The sequence below is a fragment of the Callospermophilus lateralis genome, chromosome 9 (genome assembly GCF_048772815.1).
Source record: "Callospermophilus lateralis isolate mCalLat2 chromosome 9, mCalLat2.hap1, whole genome shotgun sequence".
Classification (NCBI taxonomy): domain Eukaryota; kingdom Metazoa; phylum Chordata; class Mammalia; order Rodentia; family Sciuridae; genus Callospermophilus; species Callospermophilus lateralis.
Window position 1 is genome coordinate 1064699 of NC_135313.1, and position 22332 is coordinate 1087030.

The 22332-nt window shown below is 58.6% G+C and overlaps 2 protein-coding genes across 2 annotated transcripts; both read right to left on the reverse strand.

Annotated features, from left to right (window-relative positions):
- Window positions 1-7138: 7138 nt before the first annotated feature.
- Rnpepl1 (arginyl aminopeptidase like 1) lies at window positions 7139-16554 on the reverse strand. Its single transcript, XM_076866485.2, has 11 exons — window positions 15941-16554; window positions 12750-12890; window positions 12077-12228; window positions 11552-11668; window positions 11135-11370; window positions 10801-10914; window positions 10314-10426; window positions 9917-10025; window positions 9001-9231; window positions 8785-8927; window positions 7139-8147 (listed from the first exon to the last, which is right to left on the reverse strand). The coding sequence occupies exons 1-11, from the start codon at window positions 16460-16462 to the stop codon at window positions 7854-7856; spliced, it is 2172 nt and encodes a 723-aa protein (XP_076722600.1). The 5' UTR covers window positions 16463-16554; the 3' UTR covers window positions 7139-7853.
- Window positions 16555-19527: 2973 nt separating this feature from the next.
- On the reverse strand, window positions 19528-21558 carry Dusp28 (dual specificity phosphatase 28). Its single transcript, XM_076866493.2, has 2 exons — window positions 20789-21558; window positions 19528-20567 (listed from the first exon to the last, which is right to left on the reverse strand). The coding sequence occupies exons 1-2, from the start codon at window positions 21179-21181 to the stop codon at window positions 20280-20282; spliced, it is 681 nt and encodes a 226-aa protein (XP_076722608.2). The 5' UTR covers window positions 21182-21558; the 3' UTR covers window positions 19528-20279.
- Between the last annotated feature and the right edge of the window lie 774 nt (window positions 21559-22332).

A 22332-nucleotide genomic window follows, 5' to 3' on the forward strand; every position in this document is an offset into this window, starting at 1 on the left:
GCCTTGGAGTCCCAGATGCCAGTGAAAGCTGCGACTCTTCCCAGTGAGAGGCTGGACAGGGCCTGTCTTAGTGCTTCGTATGCCAGGAGGCTGTGCTGCCTTGACCTTGCCAGCCCCCAGCCCCATAGTTTGAGGCCCAGGATACTCATCTCCTTGTGAACATTCTAGAAAAGGAAGTGACCACATAGCCCAACCCCTGTCTGGGATGCTTTTTGCTCATTCAGCACAGAAGACAGTTGTGACTCTTTGGCTGGCTGGTGGCTGCACCAGACCTAAAAGGAGTCAGGAAGGACCTGGGCTGTGCTTCACCTGGGGATCCTGTAGGAGTAGAAGACAGATCTCTTCCCTGTCCTAAGTGCTGAGCAACTGGTTTACCCTGCATGACTAGCAGAACTGGGACCAGCCTGGATCCAGACTCATCTGAGGCTTCCTGTGCCACTCACCCATGTTGACAACGTCTGGAAAGCAAGCAGCTTCCTGTGGCCACACCTTTCCAGGGTTGGGCCTATGCCCAGAGCCAGATCCCCAAGATCTGGAAGGGGCCAGGAGACAGCTGGTGCTGGATAGGTAGCAACCCAGGCCTGCAGGAAGAGTGAGTGACCAGCATTGCTTCTCTTTTAGCTAGAGGGGGCATCAGGACAATTCCGGTCTGCTTGCATTTTACAATTTATGCCCCATGGTCCTGTCCACTGTCCCAGAGTGCAGAGGTGTGCCCTCAGCTGATTTGGAGAGCTTCCTCCTCTCCTTCCTGGGTCACCCCCATCCCTGACTCTGGCTCCTGGGGTAACAGGAGGGGTTGGAAGCAGCGTGGAGTGATGTTAAGAAGGAGTATGGAGGCAGCTGGTTCTTGTTCCCAAATCTATGGGCTCTGGACTGAGATATTTATTTAGTACTGCACTGAAGGTACAACCCTTTTTGTCATAAATGGCACAGCTTCTGTCACCTCTGCCCACAAGAACACTGGTTTCAGTTGTTTGGTTTCTGGCAGCTAAGTCGCCTGGGGAGTTTGACCTCTTCCCAGCTCCAAGGTCAGAAGTTCAGAAAGTACCATGTGCCCCAGGTTGGCAGTAAGGCACAAGTAGTCTGGGGGCTGCCAGGGAGGTCTCTGCCCGGTCCACAGAAGACACAAGGCATACATCCTCTCCTGCCCACAGATGCCAGCTCATGTGGATGGAGTGCCAGGAACTGTCACAGTAGCTAGCAACCACACAGAGCTGAGCCGGAGGGCAAAGAGCATGCTGCTGAAGACCTGGAGCAGAAAGGACGAGCTGGCCGCTGGCAGTTCTGCTGAGCCCTAGGCTGATCAGGGCCAGAGTTATCTCACCTGGGCTCCTGGGCATGTGGTACCATTGATTCAGTCTTACTGTTGGAGTAATTTTGAGTTGCAGCTTTCATTGTAGCAAAACAGACTTGCAGGCCTTCTGTATTAACTACATACAACTGCCTAACAAGTTACCCCAGTACTTAGTGGCTTAGAACTGCCAACATTATCACAGCTTCTGTCAGGAATTTGGTAATATAAATAGTTCTGGCTCAGGATCTCTCAGGAAGAAAATCAAATGTCAGGCCAGAGCTGACCTCCTCTGAGGGAGGGCATGGCTACAGCTGGAGGGTCCATTCCAGAGTCACCTGAAGCCCTGCTTCCCACCATCTGGATGCCCAGGAGGCTTCTGGAGCGTCCTTACAACATGGCCTCCAGTTCTTCCAGAGCAGAAAATCCAATAGAAAGGGAAAGTGGAGTCTGAAGTGTGTTGAATGGTCCATCCCAGGTGGCATATTCCATCCTTCCCACATGGCATCATTGGAAGCAAGTTACCAAGTCCAGCCCACGCTAGGAGAGGAGCATTGCTATTGGTGGCAGTGTTTTAAGACCCCTGCTTGCCCAAGGAATGAGATGAGGGGGGTGGCATGTGTAGAGGACCACTGCAGCTGCATCCTCCAGGGAGGGCCTGTCTACTAGGCCCAGGGCTCTTTTGTGGTCCAGAGGTGAGAAATGGGACTTGAGGATGAAGGGAGACTGCATGTTTGCATTTAAAAAGCTCTCTCACTGCTGTGTGCTCAAAGCAGCCCCAGTCTAGGGCAGCAGGGAAGGTAAGATAGATGTGGTGGCACATGACTGTAATCCCAGTTGCCGTCTGCGTCCAGCACAGATGGCTAATTTAAGGTCACTCGGGAAATTCTCCAGGCGTTAGAAATAAAATACAAACACACAATTTACCTTTAAACCAAGCACTGGGACGGCTCCTCTGCCCGTGGCCTCAAGCTCTCCAAACTGGAGAGTGAGGAACTACACCGAGGCTGGGGAGAGGGAGAGAGAGAGAGAGTGTGAGCCACAGCGCAGGCTTTGGAGTGAGCTTTTCTTGGGGGAATCAATTCTTAGGAAATCCCATCCAATGAAGGTCAAGGGGGGTGGGGTTACAAGGACAGGTGAGGTGATTGGATCCCGGGGGATGTGGAGTTCTGCAAGAAGACACAGTTGCTTGCACCCTTGAAGAAGGAGCTATCCAGCAGTGTGTGGGATACCACACCTTTCAGCAGGGGAGTCAGGTGCTAGATTGGCCTCCCACACCCAGTGACTTGGAAGCTGAGACAGAAGGATAGCAAGTTTGAGGTCAGCCTGAGCAATTTAGTGAGAGCTTGTCTCAAAAAATAAAAAGGTCTAGGGATGTAGCTCAGTGGTGAAGCTCCCCTGGGTTCAATCAGAAGTATCCAAGAAGAACAAAAGGCACGTAGTGACTAATCATCACAAGGTGGGATTGCAGGATTGGAAGAGAGATCAACTGGACCCCATCAGATCAGTAAGCCAGTGGGACAAAGAACAGTGGAGCATGCACACAGCTCTGTTTTCAGGTCTGAAACAGGGTAGTTCAGGCCCGTGACCAGTGCAGACCTGCAGCCCGTGTTGGCCACCTGCTGGGGAACAGGCCTGCTGTCATGTCCCTGCAGGGCCAGTTTTCACTATGCACATCCTGCCCCTTCAAGCCTGAAAAGTGACAGGAGCCTGGCACCTGCCCCAGTGGGCCTAAAAGGGGCCCCAGGCAGCAGCCCAGGCTCCAGAATCTCCAGTGTTGTGAAGCAAAGATCCCCTGGACCTGCCCAGCTCGGGTCCTGGTCCTTCCTGGAGCCTCGCTTCCTCACCTGTAGTCCCTGGTAGTGCCTGCTCGACGGTCTTGAGGATCAAATCAGGCAGCCAGTCCTGGGCCATAGGGCGTGGTCAGCAAAGGTACTGTTCTTGGGCCTCCAGGAGTGGTCAGTGGCCTTCACAGTCCTGGTCCTTGAAGGACAGTTAGCAACAGTTATGGTCCTGGGCTTGGAGGGGGTTGCCAGTGACCCAAGCATGGATCTCCTGGGAAATTCCTCAGATTGATACAGGGGGGGTGGGACCCTAGAAGCCTGGGTTTCTCCCCTTTCCCACACACACACAATTTACCTTTAAACCAAGCACTAAAGGTTCCAGTTAGAGGAATCCTTCCAGGCAGGACTAGAACAGGAACCCGCTTGGTCTTTCCTGGCCCATAGTTGGCTTTCTAAGGATAGTGAAGAGGGTTTACCTGGGCGAATACAAATGCCAAAGACTTGAATGTTGCAATGTTGGAATGTTGAGTGCTGTTTGTGTGATCATTGCGCATCCCAGAGGTCGGCATTCCTGTCCTGTTTTATGAGTGAAGAACTCAAGCTTCAGAGGCGGCAGGCCATGGCCGAGGACCATACAGGAGGAAAGACCGCATCTCTGGAGGGGCCAGCTGTGCTTCACACCTGCTGGCCTAGTTCACTCTGCTCACCACAGCAGGGCAGGGGCTCTTTTTTGGTGATATTTTAGATTAAGCCTTGGCTTTTTCCCATTACAAAAACAATACATGGTTCTTATAGGATTTTTTTAACCTATTATCCCAAGGTGTGTTCTTAAACCTTATTAGAGTATTATGTAGATAGTCTCCAAAGTTGGCTTCCGACCTTAGAGGTGAGCAGATTTTAGATGTGGGCTGTTGCCAGTATCACGGTTGTTGAATCCACTTGAGAGACTGAGGTTTTTGTTTGTTCATTTTGAACAAAGAGTGCTCTCTAGGTGGCAGTGGTCTGAACACTCTGCCTTGGCCAGCAAGAGCTCTCTCAGGTCCTGTGCTGAGCCTGGCGGCTCTGGCCACACCCTTACCATGCTCCACACATAGCTGAGGATGTCCCTGCCCAGCCCCACACTTGGTTATGATTCCCCTTCGCTTGGGTCTGACCAAGTGATCATTCACGGGGAAAGAGGGTGGGAGGTAGTCTTCGCAGCTGACATCATATTCCTCTTAGTACAAACAGTCTTTGTTAGGGAAACCTCCATGGGTACTTGGGTAGGTAGGCTTCTGAGGGCATGGCTCCGCCTGGATGAGTGGGATGGGCTGATGGGGAAAGCAGAGAGGTGAGAATCAGAGGAGGAAGGAGGAGAAAGCAGCTACAGAAAAGGGAGGCTAAAGACTTGGTGGGAGGAAGGACTCTTGGTAAGGCCCCTAGTGTGACAAGGGGAACAAATGGTTGAGGATTAGGATGCCTTGATCAAATTTAACTTTTTTGTGTAGTTTTATTTTTTACTTCTTGACCCCTAAATCTTAAGTAGTTTCTACTACTTTTTTCTTAAAAAAAATCACTTCACTCTGTCTTGATATTCCAGGCTATGAATTTCCTCTTCATTGTGACTATTCTACAGAATTTTCATTTTATTTCTCTTAATAATTAACTTTTTAAAAATTCTAAGGTATTTGGCTGTTTTTTCATTTACTACTTGTTCTTGTTTCACAAAGACCTAGTCCTGTTGTATAGTTTATTTTACATGCATGCAGACACACAGATACACGCACCATTTGTCCGATTCTTTAATGTGTCCTAAAGCCCTCTTCTGATCATTCTTCAACTCTGTTTGGTCTAAATTTGGTTGGCTGAGCATGTTGTCCTTTTCCACATGTTTACTAACCCAAGCGAGTTATTCTCAGTTGTGCCTGATCTTTGTGCTAGAAGTTCCCACTATTCTGTCTAAAACCTCTGGACTTAAGAAGCAAATACCACCAGTAAATTTTAGTAAGAGTAGGGAAAGGAAGAGAAGCACTAAGGACAAGTCTAACTTCATAAGACATTAACTGAGACTCGGAAGACTCCATCTGGACTCTAAGGACTGGAGCGCCTGCAGCAATAGGGACTGAACAGGCAAATCCACCCACCTCCTCACACTGTTGCCTCAGCTTCAGCCCTCCAGCTGCCTCTGGAGGCCAGTCTCTTGCACTAAGGCCCCGTCCCCTTTCAGTGACATCCTGGGTCCTTTAACCACTCTCTTCCTACCTGCTGGTAAGCCCTACCCTGTTCTTAAAGGCAGGCATTTCCCAACATTCTCAGCTCTTCTGATGGTGATGGGTGCTGTCTGCCAAATACCCTGACTGCCGTGCTCAGGCTGGGGTGGGTGGGCCTGCAGGAACAGAAGTGGTGTAGGGCCCTCCACAGCTCTTGTTATCCTGGCACAGTGCCTGGAACCCCAGTGTCTCCTCCATCAGCACCCTAAGGAGAAAGCCCAGCCACCCTGCCAGCCGAGGTGGACTGCAGCCTGAGATGTGAACTTCCTTGCTGCAGACAGCAATGCTGTCGCATTGCTGGTGGCTCCAGCAGTCCAGCCTGACAGAACACGGGTATGCACTGACCAGACTGGGCTGTGGCTGTCAGCAAACACAGCTGGAATGTTGGCTGACCTGTGGGCCTCGCGAAGCAGGTGGCATGCACTGACAGGAGTGGGAGCGGAGGAGGTGGGGAGGGGGTTGGCAGTGAAGATTGGTCACAGGCTGCCTTGACAAGGACCTGCAGGAAGGGAACCGATGGCACCTTCCAGGTTTGGGAGCTGGGGAAAGGCAGTGAGGCAGGCCAGGAGGGCAGGGCTTTTCTCAAAGGGCATGCCTCTGCCCCCTGATGGGAGTGTGCAGAGCCAGGACAGAGTGGCATCAAGGATGGCATCCTGGGCGTGCCCCCACTGTGGCTATCACTGCTAGGTGTCTCTTCTGACAGATCCAAGGAGTGTCTGGAGGCAGCTCTGTGGGTGCGGCTGTGGCGCCTGGCACTGGGGTCAGAAAGCCAGAGACCACAAAGGTGTTGCCTTGAATAATTGCCAAAGAAACCACGAGCCTGGGATTAGTTTGACTGGAGACCTGGAGACAGCTTTCACAGGGAAGAGGCTGCCAGGGACAGCCTTTCTGTGGGCCCCATATTGGGGCGAGGGCAAGGAACCAGCAAAAGGGTGGGTCCTTATGAGGATGGTGCCTAGGTCCAGAGAACGCAGCTGTGTGTTGGCTTTGGTTGTGACCACCCGGCAGGGCTGAGCTCAGGTGACCCCATCCTTCTCCTGTGTAGGGCACCACTGCATCCACCCCTCCCTGTTCAGTGCTCGGTATGAGGATAAGGTGGCCTCTGGGTTCCTGTCCCTGGATGTCCCAGTGCTGAGGTGGACTGTGCACATGAGCCATCTTATGGAGAGGTGACCCAAACCCTGGTCCCAAACTTTTGGAGGGTACTTGGACTGTCTCCCCTGGGAGGTGGGAGGGTACATCCTGAACAGGAAAGAGGGTGCATGAGACAACTGGTGACAGAGTCTGGAGGGTGGCCAGCCAGCTGGGACAAGAGATGTGTTATCTCCAGGCCACAGCATGTTGCCCAGGTGGAAGAAGCAAAGTTCTGTGTGGTCCAGATGGTGGCCCTGCTGCCAGCCTGAGTCCTTGAGTGGCTATGTGGAGTTGTGCTAGCCACCACCTTGTGAGCAGAGCTGCCTTTGTCACAGTGGGGACATCAAACCCCATGGCCTGCCATAATGGTGGTGGCCCTGCATTGGGGGACTTCCTACAGTTCCGACACCCATAACCTCCAAGACTCTCCCTGCCACAAATGCCTCTGCCTGCAGTCCACTGTGGAAGGGACCTGCCACCAAGGCCAGACTCGGTGACGGTCCACAGTCAGGGTGTGACAGCCTGCCACTTTGCAGGTCCTGGGGAGGCTATGCTCATGCCCAGGAGGCCTGGCAGAGGACAAGGGGAGGCCTGCTGCTGTGGGCTCTGGGGCGTGCTTGCCCCAAACCCCAGCCCCATACAGGGCAGAGGACAGGCATGGGGACAGACAGAAAGGGAGGTCAGTCTGCAGAGTGGAGGTTTAATGGGACAGTCACGTGGTGCCCACTGCACAGTCCCAAGCTGGAGCCTTCCTACCTCGTGCCTCCAGCAGGTGTGCCCCAAGAGCATCAGCACCACCCCCTTCCTGGGGTGAGCCGGATGGCTGTGCCGCTGCCCCAGGCAGCTGGGAGAACAGGCCTCTGGGGCCTGGACTCCATGTGCCGAGGGGCCAAGGCTCCCCATGTGATGCCCCTTCTCTCCTGTCCCCAGCCCCCACGGTGAGGGTGCATCGCGTCCTTGTCCCTCTGCCAGGGGATAACAGTGCAGGGTTCTAGGGAAGCTGTGCTTCGGGGGCAGTGTAGCCTGTCTGCAGACGTAAGGCACAGTGTGGTGGTTGCCATGAGCTGCTGGAGCTGCGGTCCCAGGATGGTGTCCAGCAGGTGTGGGTGTCCAGGGCCACGCATGGCTGTCAGTGTTGAGATGGGAGGCGTGGTGTATAAGGCTAGTCCTGAGGCCCACAGTGCAGGAGAACTGGGACAGGATGAGCTCAGGCCCCCAGGGCTGCCACTAGACAGAATCCCTCTCCCCAAGCCCCCAGCCTGGGAGAGCCCATGGGAGAGGCTCATGGGCCCGGGCTGAGCTCGTGGCCAGAGCCAAGGCGCAGTCATGGCGGCCCGGGCCACAGAAGGCACAATCTTGGTGTCTGGGAGGTTGAAGGTTGGCCCAATGTCAGGGCTAGGCAGACACGTTGACGTCCCTGAGAGAGATGGTGCTACTGGGGGCCTCGTCGCCCAGCAGCAGGGCTGCCGAGTCTGACCCTGCCTCTGCCCCAGCTCTGGCCAGCTCGGCGTTGGGCTCAGTGCTGGCCTCGGCACTGGGGCCCAGGCCCTGGGACAGGATCTGCTGGATGGTTCTGCGCAGATTGGGGTGCAGCCGGCCCTGCGTCTGATAGAAGACCTCCAGCGCAAAGGACTTGAGGGCACCCGTGCAGAGGTCCTCATACAGCGGGATGGTGTACATGCGCGACATCTGTGGGGACACCAGGTCACCTAGTGGGCTCCCCGGGCCTCGCCCACCAACCCCGCCTGGCTAGAGGCCTTCCAATCCCTGGACCTGCTCCAGCTACTTCACCAGGCCTTGGTCTGGACTCACACAGCCCAAGACCCCCACAGTCGGTCACCCTGACCTCATATTCCATGCTGATTGGGCTGGAGGGGTGCCCCAGGGAAGTCAGGTCCCACAGGCTGGAACCTGCCACTGTTGGCGGAACTCGGACGTCCCTGTGCCCACCTGGGAGCTGAACACCACAGGCTGGAGCCTGCCACTGTTGGCGGAACTCGGACGTCCCTGTGCCCACCTGGGAGCTGAACACCACAGGCTGGAGGCCCAGCCAGGTCCAGGCTGTGAGCGGAGACCCTTGGACACCAACTCCCATCTTGGGCCTCCATGGTCTCTCCAAGGACTGGTACAGTCCAGGCTGCCTCTGAGCTTTGACTTATACCTGTCTCCCCCGACTCAGGCCGGTTCCCAGCCCAGACCCCCAGACCTTCCCACCCAGCTCTCTGGTGTGCCTGCCTGCCTGAGCAGTCAGGCTGGAGAGAGAGAGGGTGGTTGGGCCCCTGAGGTGAGGCCACCCCCAGCCACGACCCCAGGCAGGTGTCTGCACCTGGCTCTCCAGGAAGCGCCGCACCCGGTGGAGGTCTGGGTAGTAGTCGTTGCGCACGACGATCTGCAGCCAGCGAATGCGGATCTCAGCATTCATGGAGTCCAGCAGGGAGGAGTAGCACTTGGACAGGCTCATCACCACCTCTGTGGGGCAGCAGCAAGTCAGGCCAGGCCAGTGCCACTCCCCCCAGGGCCACCTGCTGGCTGAGGGACCCACCCTGAGGCAGCGGGGACCCATCCAGGAGCCGGTCCAGGAAGAGTGCCGTCTGGAAGGTCCTCCACTTGGAGATGTCGACGGCACTGGCTGACGCTGCCGCCTGATCGAGGGGCTCCGCCGTCCACAGCTGGAACAGGGCCTCCACAGGCCGGGTCAGGCTGGACCCCTGAGATAGGTCCGGCTCGGCCAGCGGTGGGCCCGTGGCATTGAGCCAGCGCTCAAACTCCAGCCCTGCAAGGAACAGCGGTCCTGTGGTCCACCCAGCCTGCCCAGAAGACCCAGCTCTGAAGTGGCTGGTTCTAGGAACTGAGGCTCCCAGGGACATGGGTAATTGGGAAGGGTCATCTCCAGCCAGTGCCTGCCTCTTTAAGCCCCCAGAGAGACTCCTGTGAAGGTCACAGGGAAGCCAGAAGGACTCGGATCAGTGGCCATGTGACCACCACCCTCTCCAGGCCCAGCCTGGGCACAAGAACAACTGAGTCCTTTAAAGGTGACCTCACTGTGAGGTGATGACACATGCTCTAAAGCAGTGGTACCAGGCTGGCCACTCCCCTACCCCCAAAACACTTGATGCACTTAGGGACCTTCCAGAATCCAGGGTCACCATGCCCAGAGCTCCCAGCTGTGCCTAACTGCCTTCCAGCAAATCCTGGCCCCTCCCTGGATTTCAGGACCCTCCAGTTGCTTCCTCGACTCCCCATACCCTCAGACCCCTGGGAAGTCCTCGGGGGTGTGGTGTAGTGGAGCCAGCAGGGCCAACCCGGCCCCCCAGGCTGGGAGGCACAGCCTCCTTTGTCCTCATGGTCCAGGCCTGGGGCCCACGGGGGTCAGTGAGGGCCGGCTAAAGGAAAGAGGTGACAGATGGGCTTTTCTCCAGTCGGGCCAGCAGCCTGGGCAGACAGGTCCCCGCTCTCACCTGCCCGGCAGTCCACACTCTGCTCCTTCAGCTCTGGGAAGAAGCTGAGGAAGGAGTCCAGCAGGTCCTGGGCCACCACGCTGGTGAACTTGTACTTCTCCACGTAGGCCTGTGTGGGGAGGGGTGGCGACTGAGCAGGCCTGGAGGGCTGGGCGTGCCCGGCCCGGCAGAGCTGGGGCCTTCATAGCAACTCAGGGTGTGTGCCGTGGACGTGAGCAGCCCAGGGCCGTAGAGCGGCCCACTGGGGTGGACAGGAGAGGAAGGACGTGGTGTCTAAGCAGGCCAGGTCCTGGTAGAGCTCTGGGTGTCCCTACCGACTCCACCCTCCACCCAAGACAGGCAGCCCTGTGTGCTGGGGGCGGGGCTGAGGCAGGAGGCGCAGGTCCAGTCTGCTCACTCGGAGAAAGTCGTCGAAGCGCTGGGGGTCTCCACAGAGCTGGGACAGGTAATACACGAAGCAGTAGCCCTTCTCATAGGTGAACAGGTTCATCAGGTGGCTGGGGTTCACGCCTGCAGGGAATACCTTGTCTGGGCTGGCAGGGGAGGGGAGGGCTGTGGCCTGCCCTGAGGAGCAGGATGGGCAGAGGACCACTGTCCCTCATAAGGGCAGGGTCCTACTAGCACCCTGGGTGTGCAGGGACGGGCCTGGCCCTTCCCTGCCTGGGGGCTCGGGCACCTGAGGATCTACATCTCAGTGATGGGCACTTGAAGGCATGAGACAGTGGCAGGCCAGGGTAGCCCAGAAGGTGTTCCTGGGCTGGGAACACCCATCCTGACCTTGGTGGGGGTCAGCCTGGCCTGAGCAAGCCAGAGGCAGGGAAGGAGGCCTGAGGGGTGGGTGGCATCCACAGGGTCCCAGGCACAGGCCTGGTGGGAGCAGGCACCTGGCTCCAGCTTGACCTGCAGCTTGCTGACTGGACTGTCCTCTCCAAGGAGCCTCATCTGCCTGTGTAGGGCGTCCAGGCGGAAGGCTGTCTCCAGGCAGGTGAAGGCGGCACCTGGGTGGGGAGGGCCAGGCAGGCGAGAGGAGGTGGTGGAGTCGGGAGAGCTGCCACAGTGGAGCCACGCTGGCCCTTTAGCTCCCTGCCCTGAGCCTGTGGGCCAGACCCCAGAGGAGAGCAGGACACAGAACACAGGAGGCTGGGCCAGCTCTAGCCCCTGGCAGAGGGCAGTGCCCCATCTGCCCGAGGCTGCTCCAGACTCCTCCCCAGGTGGTACCATAGGTCTCTGTGGTGATGCGGCGCTGTGCGTAGGTGGCCAGGCCCTCGCTGAGCCACATCTCCTCCCACGTGGCGTTGGTGACGGCATTGCCAAACCAGCTGTGGGCCACCTCATGGATGACATCAATGACCAGAAACTCGTCACTCTCGAGGATGGAGGAGATGATGAAGGTCAGGCAGGGGTTCTCCATGGCCACGATGGGGAAGGAGGGTGGCAGGAAGACGATGTCGTACCTGTGCCGTGAGTGCAGGTGACGGAGGGCATCTCCATCAGGGGCAGCGCTCCAGCCCTGCAGGGAGTTCCCTTCTTCCCAGGAGATGGGGGACAGGGCCGAGGGCATGCACCTTCTTCCTCCAGAGGGCAGGGACGTGGCCTCCCTCACGTGGTGGCAGGCCGCCAGGGGACTGGACGTACCTGCCCCACATGTACGGCCCGTAGAGCCGCTCTGCCGCACTCAGCCACTGCTCCACCACCCCTGACAGCTTGCTGGTGGCCGTGGGGAGGAGACATGGTTCTGCCCACACACGGCTCCTGCAGAGGGTGCAGAGGGTGGGCTGAGGCCTTCCTTCTGCCTCCTCTGGCCGGGCTGACTGCCTTAGCCCACCACCCTGGACAGGGGCTACAGTGGCCCTTCCCTCCGGAGTGCAGGGGTGGCCCCGCACTCTGCGACCATTTGATCTGCTCTGTCTCTGGATAAAGGAACCTGCGAGAGCATGTGGCTGCATGTGGCCTTGGAAGTTCAGGCTGATAGAGCACTGGACAGGTCAGGCTGTCTGGTCTGAGAATGTGTGGATGAGCAGGGCCTGGCAGCAGGCCACATACCTGCAGCCCAGGGGCCTGGGCAGGGCAGCTATGGGTGCAGGGTGCAGACCCAGGCTGTGGGGGCTCTGCCTGAGGCCTGGACCACCTTGCATGGGAGCAGCAGGACCGGAGGCCTACCTGGGTCCGATGTCTGCTGGCTTGAGGTCTCCAGCCACAAGGGCCACGAGGTAGGCGGGCACAGGGTGCTCCATATGGAAGCGGTAGACACCTTCCTCTTCCAGGTACACGCTCTGGGTGGCACTCATTAGCACCTGTACCCCTGATGGGGCCTGCAAGGGGGCCAGCCGAGGATAGGCAGTCTACCAGGCAGGGCACTCACCCCCAGGGCAGGAGACCCACATCTGTGATAGGGACCCAGGTCTTCACCAGGGAGCCCTATACCTTCCAGTGGGGGGTCCTGCACTGCCCACCTGGTGTCCCCACCTCTCCCCTGGGTGGGGGTCCCACAATCTCAGTCAAGGAGCTCCCCATCCACGAGAGGGAACCCAACATCCCATCAGACAGCCCTACAAGCCATGCTCCGGACAGAAGGCTTCTTGTCCAGTCAGGGCCTCACTGTGGTCTAGGAAGGGCCCTCATCAGGAATGCAACCTGGCCACCCTCCCTGCAGAGCTGTCCTTCTGCACAGTGGGGAGGTGTATTTCCCTCGGACAGTGGCCTAGTGGCATCTGGGGCCACAGCCCAAACAGGCAACAGAGAAGAGGAGGTAGGCAAGCTCCCTTGTGACTAGCCAGGCCAGTGGCCTCAGCCCTTCATGCAGCCTCTAAAGGAGGCACGGGTGGGCCCCGACCTTGACCACAGCTGAGTAGGTGCACTTGACGGCAGGTGTGTCGAAGCACGGGAAGAAGGAGCGGTTGCACACGGAGTGGCCCTGGGTGAAGACGAAGGGCTTGGCATTGCCGTAGGTCAGCTCTGGGTCCAGCCACCAGATCTGCAGGTGGGGTTGAGTGTCAGCAGTCACCTGGTCTGAGGCTGTAGGCCAGAGCCTTGGGGCCAAGGAAGGGGCAGTGGCAGAAGAGGAAGGCAGTAGGGGTCTGGAAGGGGACCACTGCTGGGCTTGTCACAGACCACAGCTCCTGTCCATAGCCTGCACTGCCCACCTGGTGTCCTCACCTCTCCCCGGGTGGGGGGAACAGCAAGAGTCATTAGCTAGAGCATGGCCTGTGGCCTGCCCTAGTCCCCATAGCCAGGCCTTGCCCAGGAAGGAGGCCATGTGTCTGGGTCCAGCCCAGTCCTAACAGGGAGGAGAGAAGAAAGCCCTTCATGGCATTACCTGAGCTTCAAAGGGAAACCAAGGCACAGCAGAACCTGGTCCAAACCCCCACAGCTGGCAGCCACATGGTCTCAGCCAGGATCACAGAAAGCGGGAAAACCAGAGCCTCCTGTGACCCACACTGCCAAGGAGTCAGCCTGTGCCCAGGGCCAGCATTCAGGCCAGGGCAGCCTGCCAGTAAATGAAGGCCAGACACCAAGTGCCAAGAGGACAGGAGTGGCCGTGGAGGGCTTGGCTGTGCCTGGAGGCAGGGCTGGAGCAGGTGGCTTGGTTTGCTCTTCTTGCCCACCCTCAGGGCCAAGCCTCCCTCCCACCCCACTGCTGCTGAGACTTTCTGTACCCAGAGGGGGAGGCCAGGCCCACCCTGAGAGCTGCCACTATGCTGCCTGGTCCTGCACCCACCCTGCCAGCAACTGGGGCAGTTTGATTGCCGAAACAAAGTCAAACAAACAGGCCACAACTGGAAGACATCTCCAACTCTCCTCTAAGAGTGGGCGGATCTGCAATTGAAAGTGGCCACTATCATAGAGGGTAGTAGAGGCCAGACCTGGGAGCAGCCACCCCCAGACCAGGGGGCTGGCTGCCTGCCCTGCAGACCCCACACTCAGGCGGGTCCCAGGTCCGGAAGTGCTGCCTTCCACACAGATCTGACTCCTGTCTGTTGGCAGATTTCTTCCTTCTGTCTGTCCTGTCCCTGCCTCCTCACCATAGCAAGCCTACGGAGGTTCTGTTTCTGGCAGCCCAGGGCTGCCCTAGAGACCTGTCTTGGGACCTTGTGCAGCCTCCTGGTCCTGCCCCAGAGCTCTGGGATCTGCAGGCCCAGAACCTAGGGACCTAGGTGGCGGAGTGTCCCTGCTGTGTGTGAAGCCCCCTGCAGGTGTTCCCTGACCATGCTGGAGGACAGGCCCTGGCCGTGCTCACGTGCCTTTAGCCCCCTTCCTCCTCTGCATTGTCTCCACTCCTGCAGTGCCCTCCCTCCCTCCCCAGGGGCCCCTCAGGCTCTCCCCAGCTCTCACCCCTTAACCTCAGCTGTATGCTCTCCACTGAGGCTGGCCCCTAGCCCAGAGGTGGGTCACTGGGCCCCAGCAGGGCAACCTGTTCAGCCGCTGAACATCTATCTGGTAGGGAAGGAACAGACACTGCGGGTCAGGGAAAAAGCTGTTCTGCTGGGGTGTGAGGGCGTGGACCAGAGTAGGCAGCCCCTCTGGAGGGCCTACTAGCAGGGGTACAACCCAGCTGTGCCCCTGCTTGGCAGAAGGACAGGCTTAGGGCATGACCCTGAGCTCTGCAGTGCTCACATGCAACGGTGAATGCCCAAAGCTAGAGGCCACTCTGCTTCTGCAAATAGACTAGCTCACACATCAAGCCTGGTCCCCAGCCCACCAATCCTGGATCCACTCAGTCTGAAGGGACTACATCACATTCCCTGTCTGAAACAATCAAGGGACACCCTGCAGGGCAAGGGAAGCCCAGAAACAATGGCCACACTTTACGCACTGGCCCTGTCTGCACAGCCTGGCAAAAGCCCTGGCCCTCCACTTGGCTGGCACTGGTAGAACAGACACATGGGGTCCAAGTTCAAGATGAGGTCCAGGGAAGGAAGTTGTTCCTCAGTTCCCACTTGTCATGCAGAGAGGCACACCTGACACCAGAGAGCCCTGGACTGCACATGCAGGTCGACCCCTGCGGGCCAGCAGCTGGCAGACCACAGGGCTCTGGGAGGACAATGAAGTGGCAGGCTCTGCTCAGCTCCTGGGAAAGTACAGGAGGCCCACAGGTGTACCTCCAATCTGGGCTTTTCCTGCCCAGTTGTCACCTTGGCCCATCCTGATTTCTGACCTGTCCATTTGGGTGTCCCAGGCAGTGAAAAAACAGACCCTCCAAGACTTCCAGAGCTGTGAACATGCTGTGCATGCACACTGGATGTCATATGTGTGCTTTATGTGCTTCCTGGGGACCTGGCATGAACTACCATGCTTTGGAACTGAAAGCTCTGCTCCATCCTGCAAGCCCCACCATTGGCCATGCAGTCACAATGCCTGACTTGGATCACATGGCTTTTCTGGCAGGTCCTCTGGAGTGGTGGGGGTGTCTTGTGCCAAAAGCCCTGCAGAGCCTAGTGCATCTGTGTTGGGAGCATGAGGCCCACCCACCTCAGCACACTGCCAGCCCAGCGCTGGAGCCCAGAGCCAAGCCCCATGGTCCACCAGCCTCTCCTCTGCCTCCCACTGGGACTGGCCTTCCCTCAGCCCACCTCCCAAGAACAGATTGGGTGTTTGAGCCCTCTGAAGGCAAGGTCACTAGGAGGCCCTTCTGCATCTTACATCCCCAGCCCCTCAATGCCAGGCTCCAGTATGGCTTGGCAGGTGCCCATCAGAAGCTGCTCTTGAGCCCAGACATGGACAGAACATCTGAACAGGGACCTCGCTGGGTGACATGCTGTCATGGTCCCCACTGCCACCGGGCCTGGACCTGGAGCTCTATCCAAAGTTCCTAAGTGTTCACAGGAAGCAGCTGGGAATTGCAGAAGGCACTAGGGCAGGACTCCAGAGCCAAGCTTCCCCCACGTTCTCTGCAGGTGCCCCATGTGCACGGTGCAGATTAAGGTCTCCTGGCCTGGCAGCGCGGCAAGAAGCCACCTGGAGAGCCCTGCGGACCACCACCACCACCCTGCCTCGTAGCCCCTGCGCGCACCGGGAGGGACTCACGGCGGGGGCGTCGGTCGAGGTGTAGCGCAGGATGACCTGGAAGGGATGGTGCGCCTGCAGTTCAGGCGGCAGAGTGACCGTGAGCGAGGAGCCATAGTCGGTGAACGGGTCCAGCCTGAAGGCCAGAGGGCAGGAGGCGGGCTCGGTGCCCGGACCCTCGGGGAAGGCGGGCAGCGGGGGCGGCGGGGGCCCCGGCCCCGGGGCGGGGAAGGCGAAGGCGCAGGGCGTCTCGGCGGCGGCGGGGGCGCGGCGGAAGGCTGCCGAGTGCAGGCGCAGGGCCGGGTGCGCGTCGAGCACGAGCGCGCGGGGCGCGGGCCGCAGCGCGCACAGCTCGAGCACCAGGCAGCCGGCCAGCTCGCGCGCCTCGGGCCGCAGCTCCAGGCCCAGCTGCAGGTGGCGGAGGCGGAAGAGCTGCGCGCTGGAGGCCGAGGCCACGTCCAGGGCGGGCGGCGGCTCGGGCGGCGGGCGGGCGGGTGCGGCCTCCGCGCCTGGCGCCTTTCGGCAGCAGCACTGTGCCGCCATGGCCGCTGGCGCTAAGTGAAATCCATGGGCTGCGGCCACGCCGGGCCGCGGGCGGCGGGCAAGGGGCGCCGGGCTGCGGCGGCGGCGGCGGCGGCGGCGGGGCGCGGGCACAACAGGAAGTCGCGCCGGGAGCCGCCCGGCCCGGCCCCGCGCCGTGCGCCGCCCCGCTCGGGCTCCGCTCGGCCGCCGCCGGGGGCGCTGTGCGCGGGGCCCGGGCCTGTGCGCCAGCGGGGCGGGCCGGGCACGGGGCGCCGAGCGCTGAGTGGAGAGGGCGCAGGAACCAGGACGCTGTGATCCTGGGCACTGTATTGGGAGCTAGGGGCCCCGGCGCGTGGGGTACCTGTGCGCGCTCCCCAGCCCTGCTCTCTTCACTTTCCACCTGGCCGCGCAGGGGAGACTCCGGAGGCGGGGTCACCGCTCTTTCAGTTTGTAGCCGGCCAGCTACTGCAGAGGCGGCTGCTGAGCCGGGCAACACCTGGGGCACCAGGAGGGTTGTAGCTTGTGTGGTCTGTGTCCGGGGAGTGCAATGTCGGGAACTGGGCGCTAACCGTCTATTCTGGGTGCAGGCCCTGGGAGTGGTCCCCGACCCACCTACTGGCGAGTCAGACAGTTGGCCTGTGTCTGGCACGCGGTGTTAATAGAGCCCAGGAGCTTCAAGGATGAGCTAGCAAGTACCACAGCCCTTGCGTGAGTGGCTGTTTATATTTAAATGAAGTATAGCTGTCACTTACACAGCCATATTTGGAGTCTACCTGTGTGTTGCAGTCAGGGAGTGGACAGCAGACGGGAAATGCTCCCATGGTCAGGGAAAGTTCTCTTAAGCCGGGCTGCCTTAAAAACTGGCCTGGCTGGAGGGCAGACTGTTTTGAAACTGCATTCTGTGCTGCTCAGGCACTTTACCCAGGGCCCGCTTGTACTAGGCCTGGACTCGGAGACCTTCTCACCTGGTGGGGTCTGCCTGGTGCCCAGCACTGGCTGTGGACAAGGGTGTGGGAACGCAGGTTCTTGGGGTGTCTTTTCTCTCCTGCTGGATCAAGGTGTGTCTGTTCATTCCTAGGTAGTGCTCAAGCTGTTTGGACCCAGTCTTCCAACCTGTGACCAACGTGGCCCTCCCTGCTGCTCTGGTGGAAAGACCCCTTCCCAGATGTGGGGTGTGAGCGCTGAGGCATCCCTTCACATTTCCTGTGGCTCCTCAGGTCTCCATGTGACCTCTTAGCTGGGGAGCACTCCAAACTCCAGGAACCCCAAGGCTCTGTCAGTGAGACACAGAGGTCAGTCCTGATCCAAGAGGGAAGAGAACTGAGGTGGGATCACTCTTTGCTGCCTTTCAGGGACCAGTTACCTGGGGTCCCAACACCCTGCCCAGGTGACAGCCCTGGATTAGACTGTTTTAGATGGCACTGTCAGTTCGGCTCATCTTCCAGACCCCACCCTGGCTAGTTGGCCTGGGTCTGGAAGTCTTCAGGCCCTTGTTGCCCTTCTTGCCATCAATGGAGCATGGGATGCTGCCACCCTAGTCTCCCCAGTTGGACTGGTGGGGGGCAGGGGTTGGGGACTCATCCCTTTCCTTCTGGAGAGCCCTGGTCACCTCCCCACAACTGGTTCTGCACATTGGGAGGGTGGAGTGGGGCAACCCTGCCCATCCAAAGGAGCTGTTCTGCCTCTTCCCTAGCTGGGCAGGGCCGTGCCTCCACACCACATTTATAAGGTGCTAACACAGGAAGTCTTCTGAGACAAAACACGGTGATTACTGAAGTCAGCCCACCAGGACACCTTGCAGGTGCTGGAAGCTCTATGTGACTTGGGAAACCAGTAGGCTGCAGAGGCAAGCCCATAGGTGCCTCCAGCAACGCCCCTCCCAACCTGAAACCCCACCCCCACCAGGGCGACTGCCTGGATTGCCCCCGGCTGCTGGACTCAGCATTGCGCCCTAGGTCCCCTGCGGCTTCATCCTGACTCAAGAGAAACCTGGAATCAGGACTGCCCCTGGTTTCTCCCAGAGGAACTCCAGCCCTTTGGTGATGGGGTCAGTGAAGCAGCTCTGACGTGCTGCATGCACCCAGGCATTCTAAGGCACAGATGTTCTGCCCCCTCTTAACCTGGGCGGGCACCCAGGGGACCAAGTGGGTCCCTGGTCTCACTAGGAGGTGGGAACCAAGATGGGCAGGGCTCCAGCTCGCTGGCAGGACAGCAAAGGCCTCCAGAGGGAAGCTGTATTCATTCAGAAGAGCCTTACTCTCCTTGGGACAGGTGCTGGGAGTCTGAGAGGAGGAGCAGCTGGATAGCTCTGCAAATGGAACTGTTGGGATAGTGTCTGGAGTGACCTATAGATATTCAGCCTTGCCTGAGCCTGTGGCTCTTCTACCCTTGTCACCTAGAGCAGGTCAGGGGGTGTGTCTAGCCCTGAGGAGAGGGTGCTGGAGGCCTCACTGCAGGTGTCATGTGCAAGGATCATCCAGGCACACTGGGTAAAACCCGGGCCAGGTCCCCTTCCCAGCAAGCACTGCAGCTGAGCCAGCCAAATGGAGGCAGGTCAGTAGCAACCACAGGGTTGATGGGAGGGTGGAATGGCTATGAGAGGCCAGGGGACGCAAGCCTGGACACAGGGATGGACATTGCTGACAAGTAACAATGAGCAGGGTTGGGTGGTACCCCACACAGCCAGAAATCTAGGTCCAGGTGTACAGGGGCAGGGAGGGGTGGGTCTCTCACTATTACCACAATAATTTTCACAAATTATCGTGAAACTGCTTCCTATCCTTTAGCTTCATTCCGCGGGTGGAAAGCTGTAGACAAGTGTCCTCTTTGCAGGAGGTTGACACCACCCAACTATTTGGACTCCTCCGAGGCAAACCCAGGGCTGCTTGGCAGGGTGGGGACTGATTCTGACCTTCAGGGAGTGGTGCAGCTTTGTGCTGATCATGAGGCAGGAGGAAGATCTCCAGTGCCCAGGCTGTGTGATGCAGGTGTGGAGGCCACTGCGCCCCAAGTGAAGAGCAGAGCCAGGAGGCGCTGAGGCTCTGGACGAGGGTAGAACAGTAAAGGAATGGAGAGGTACACAAACACCAACTACAGCACTTTACTCGTTGCTTTATACATATTAGCCAAAGACTGCAGTATCTGTAATTCATGGAATCACCGAGTGCTGTTCTCCTTCCCCACTATCTTATTTAAGGAGTGTGAACTGTGACTAATTTCCTAGGAGTTTAAAGGCCAAAGAACATCAGATGGCCTATCTGAACTAGGAGTCCACCCTCCACGAGGAGGCCACAGAGGGCTGCCTGCTGCTGGGTCAGGCGCCAAGTTGACAGGCGGAGGAGGCGTATCCAGCCTCCCTAAGCACTGAGACTCCAGCAAGTCCAGCCTCCCTAAGCACTGAGGCTCCAGCAAGTCCAGCCTCCCTAAGCACTGAGGCTCCAGCAAGTCCAGCCTCCCTAAGCACTGAGGCTCCAGCAAGTCCAGCCTCCCTAAGCACTGAGGCTCCAGCAGGCCTGAGCAGCGCATGCCCTCAGCTGCAGGAGGAGTTCTGGCAGGCGGAGGTTCCCCAGGCACTGGCAGCTGGGATCCGTCCCCGTCCCCGTCCCCGTCCCCACCTCTGGTTTAGATTTGACCAAAACCTACGAACAAACGAAGCTGACCAAGGGTGAGAGGAAGAGATGGTCGGTCTTGGGCAGCGGCTTCCCAGTCCCCTCCTTTGAACTGCACTTCAGGAAGACGCGGCTTGGGGGAAGTGGAGCCCAGCCGCGGCGGTGACCAGGGCACGTCCCGCCGTCCCGCCTCTCGTTAGCAAACGCCCTTCCCGCCCGGCTTCGGAAGGCTACCGCGCGGCTGGCTGGGGTCCATGTCGCGCGCTTCCGGGGTCAGCGGGCTCCCGGGCCTGGCGTGCCTGGGGGGCCTGGGGGGCCTGGCGTGCCTGGGGGGCCTGGTGGGCCTGGGGGGCCTGGCGTGCCTGGGGGGCCTGGGGGGCCTGGCGTGCCTGGTGGGCCTGGGGGGCCTGCCGGGCCTGCCGGGCCTGGGCCTGGGCCTGGATGATCTGCTCGTACTTCTCGAGCTGACACCAGAAACCCGGATTGGGTTCGGCTACCGGGCGGGCGATCTTGACAGTCTGTGAACAAAAGAGGAACCCAACGTCAGCCCGCGCAGGTTTCGAAGAACTCGGGCCACGCCAGGCGAGACCAGCCGCGCGGAAGGCCCGCCCCTGAGAGCAGACCCCGCCCCGGCCGGAGAGGCCACGCCCAGTCAAGCCAGAGGGCCGTCTCTGAGACGGCCCCGCCCCCTACCGGAAGACGCACCCTCGAAAGCGGGCCCCGCCCCGGAAGCCCCAACCTGAAAGGCCCTCTCCAGGGAGAGGCCGCGGTATCGCATGAGGTAGGCGGTGCAGACAGCGGCTGAGCGGCTGCGACCGTTCTTGCAGTAGACCAGGCAGGCGCCACCGGCGCGCACCGCGGCCTCCATGGCGGCACAAGTGGGCTCCAGATGCACCAGCAGGTCCTCGTGCGGGTCGTCGAAAACGGGCACCCGCAGCTCGGCCACTCCGGGCGCGCTTGGGCCGGGCTGCAGGCGGGAGACGTTGACACATAACGTGATACCCGAGCGCTGCAGAAGTTCCGTGGCGCCCGCGGCGCGCGCGTTTCCGAGGAAGAGCGCGGGGGCGACGAGCGTGAACGTCGGCGGCGCGACCTCGGGGGACCTGCTGTGGGCAGCTCTTTCCGGGCCCATCGCGGGGACCGCCCGGAGGGTCTACTTAGGGCCGATGTCCCGCCCGCGCCTGGGCCCGCCGGGCGGGGTTAAGGTTAGGGTCAGCAGCGGGTGGCTAGGGCGGGACCTAGCTTTGGCTCTCTGATTGGCCGTGGCTTGGGCGTGGCCTGGCATTGACTCCGATTGGCCGTGGTGTGGGTGGGGCCTTGCGCCTGCTTTCTGATTGGCGGAAAGCGGGCGTCTCAGGACCCCACTGGGTTCCCTACCAGCTTGAGCCATGCGGCCCTGTGCTGGAAGGGTGGTTGGTAGACGTGGACATGGACTGGATCGAGGAGTAGCTAATCCAACACTGACCAGCGTCCTTCTGGCTTTCATAAGGACCTTGTGGTTGTCCTATTGACAGAAGGCCACTTGGTTTCCTGTGGGTTTTTTAAAAAATTCTAATCAGGTATACATGACAGAAGAATGCTCTTTGATTCATTGTATACAAATGGAGCACATTTTTTCACTTCACTGGTTGTACACGAAGTAAGGTTACACCTTCATGCAATCATACATGTTTCTACGGTAATGATGTCCTCCTGTGGGTTTTTGTTATTGTTGCAGTGTTATACCTTTATCTATTTCCTAATAAATTGTCCTTTGTCATCTTTGAGTTTATTTCCCTTTTTATTTCAAAACATGGTTCATATAAAGTAAAACTACTATTAGCTTTTTGTCATTTCTTCATAGGATGGGATTATTTCTGTTTTTCTTAATAACTTTCGGCGTTAGTCCTCTGACTTTTTAAACTTATTTAGAGTCTTTTAGGATTTCTTCATCCCAGCGCTGTGGCACATGATTGTAATCCCAGAAATTCGGGAGGCCAGACAGGAGCATTGCAAATTCAAAGCCAACCTCAGCAACTTAGTGAAACACTGTCTCAAAAAGAACTGTGGATGTTGCTCAGTGGTTAAGCACTCCTGCTGGGTTTAATCCTCAGTATGGAAAAAACAAGAAAGAGAAGATCTCTTCAGTCGATTTTTCTGATATTTAGTATTTCTCAGGGAACAGTTACAGTGAAGAGCAACTCATAGCCTCACAGACATTTAGTTGATTGTAGTTTCAGTTTTATTGTAATAATAGTAAAAACAGTTCCTCTTCCTCTCTGTGCTTTGCTTAAGATTTGAAAT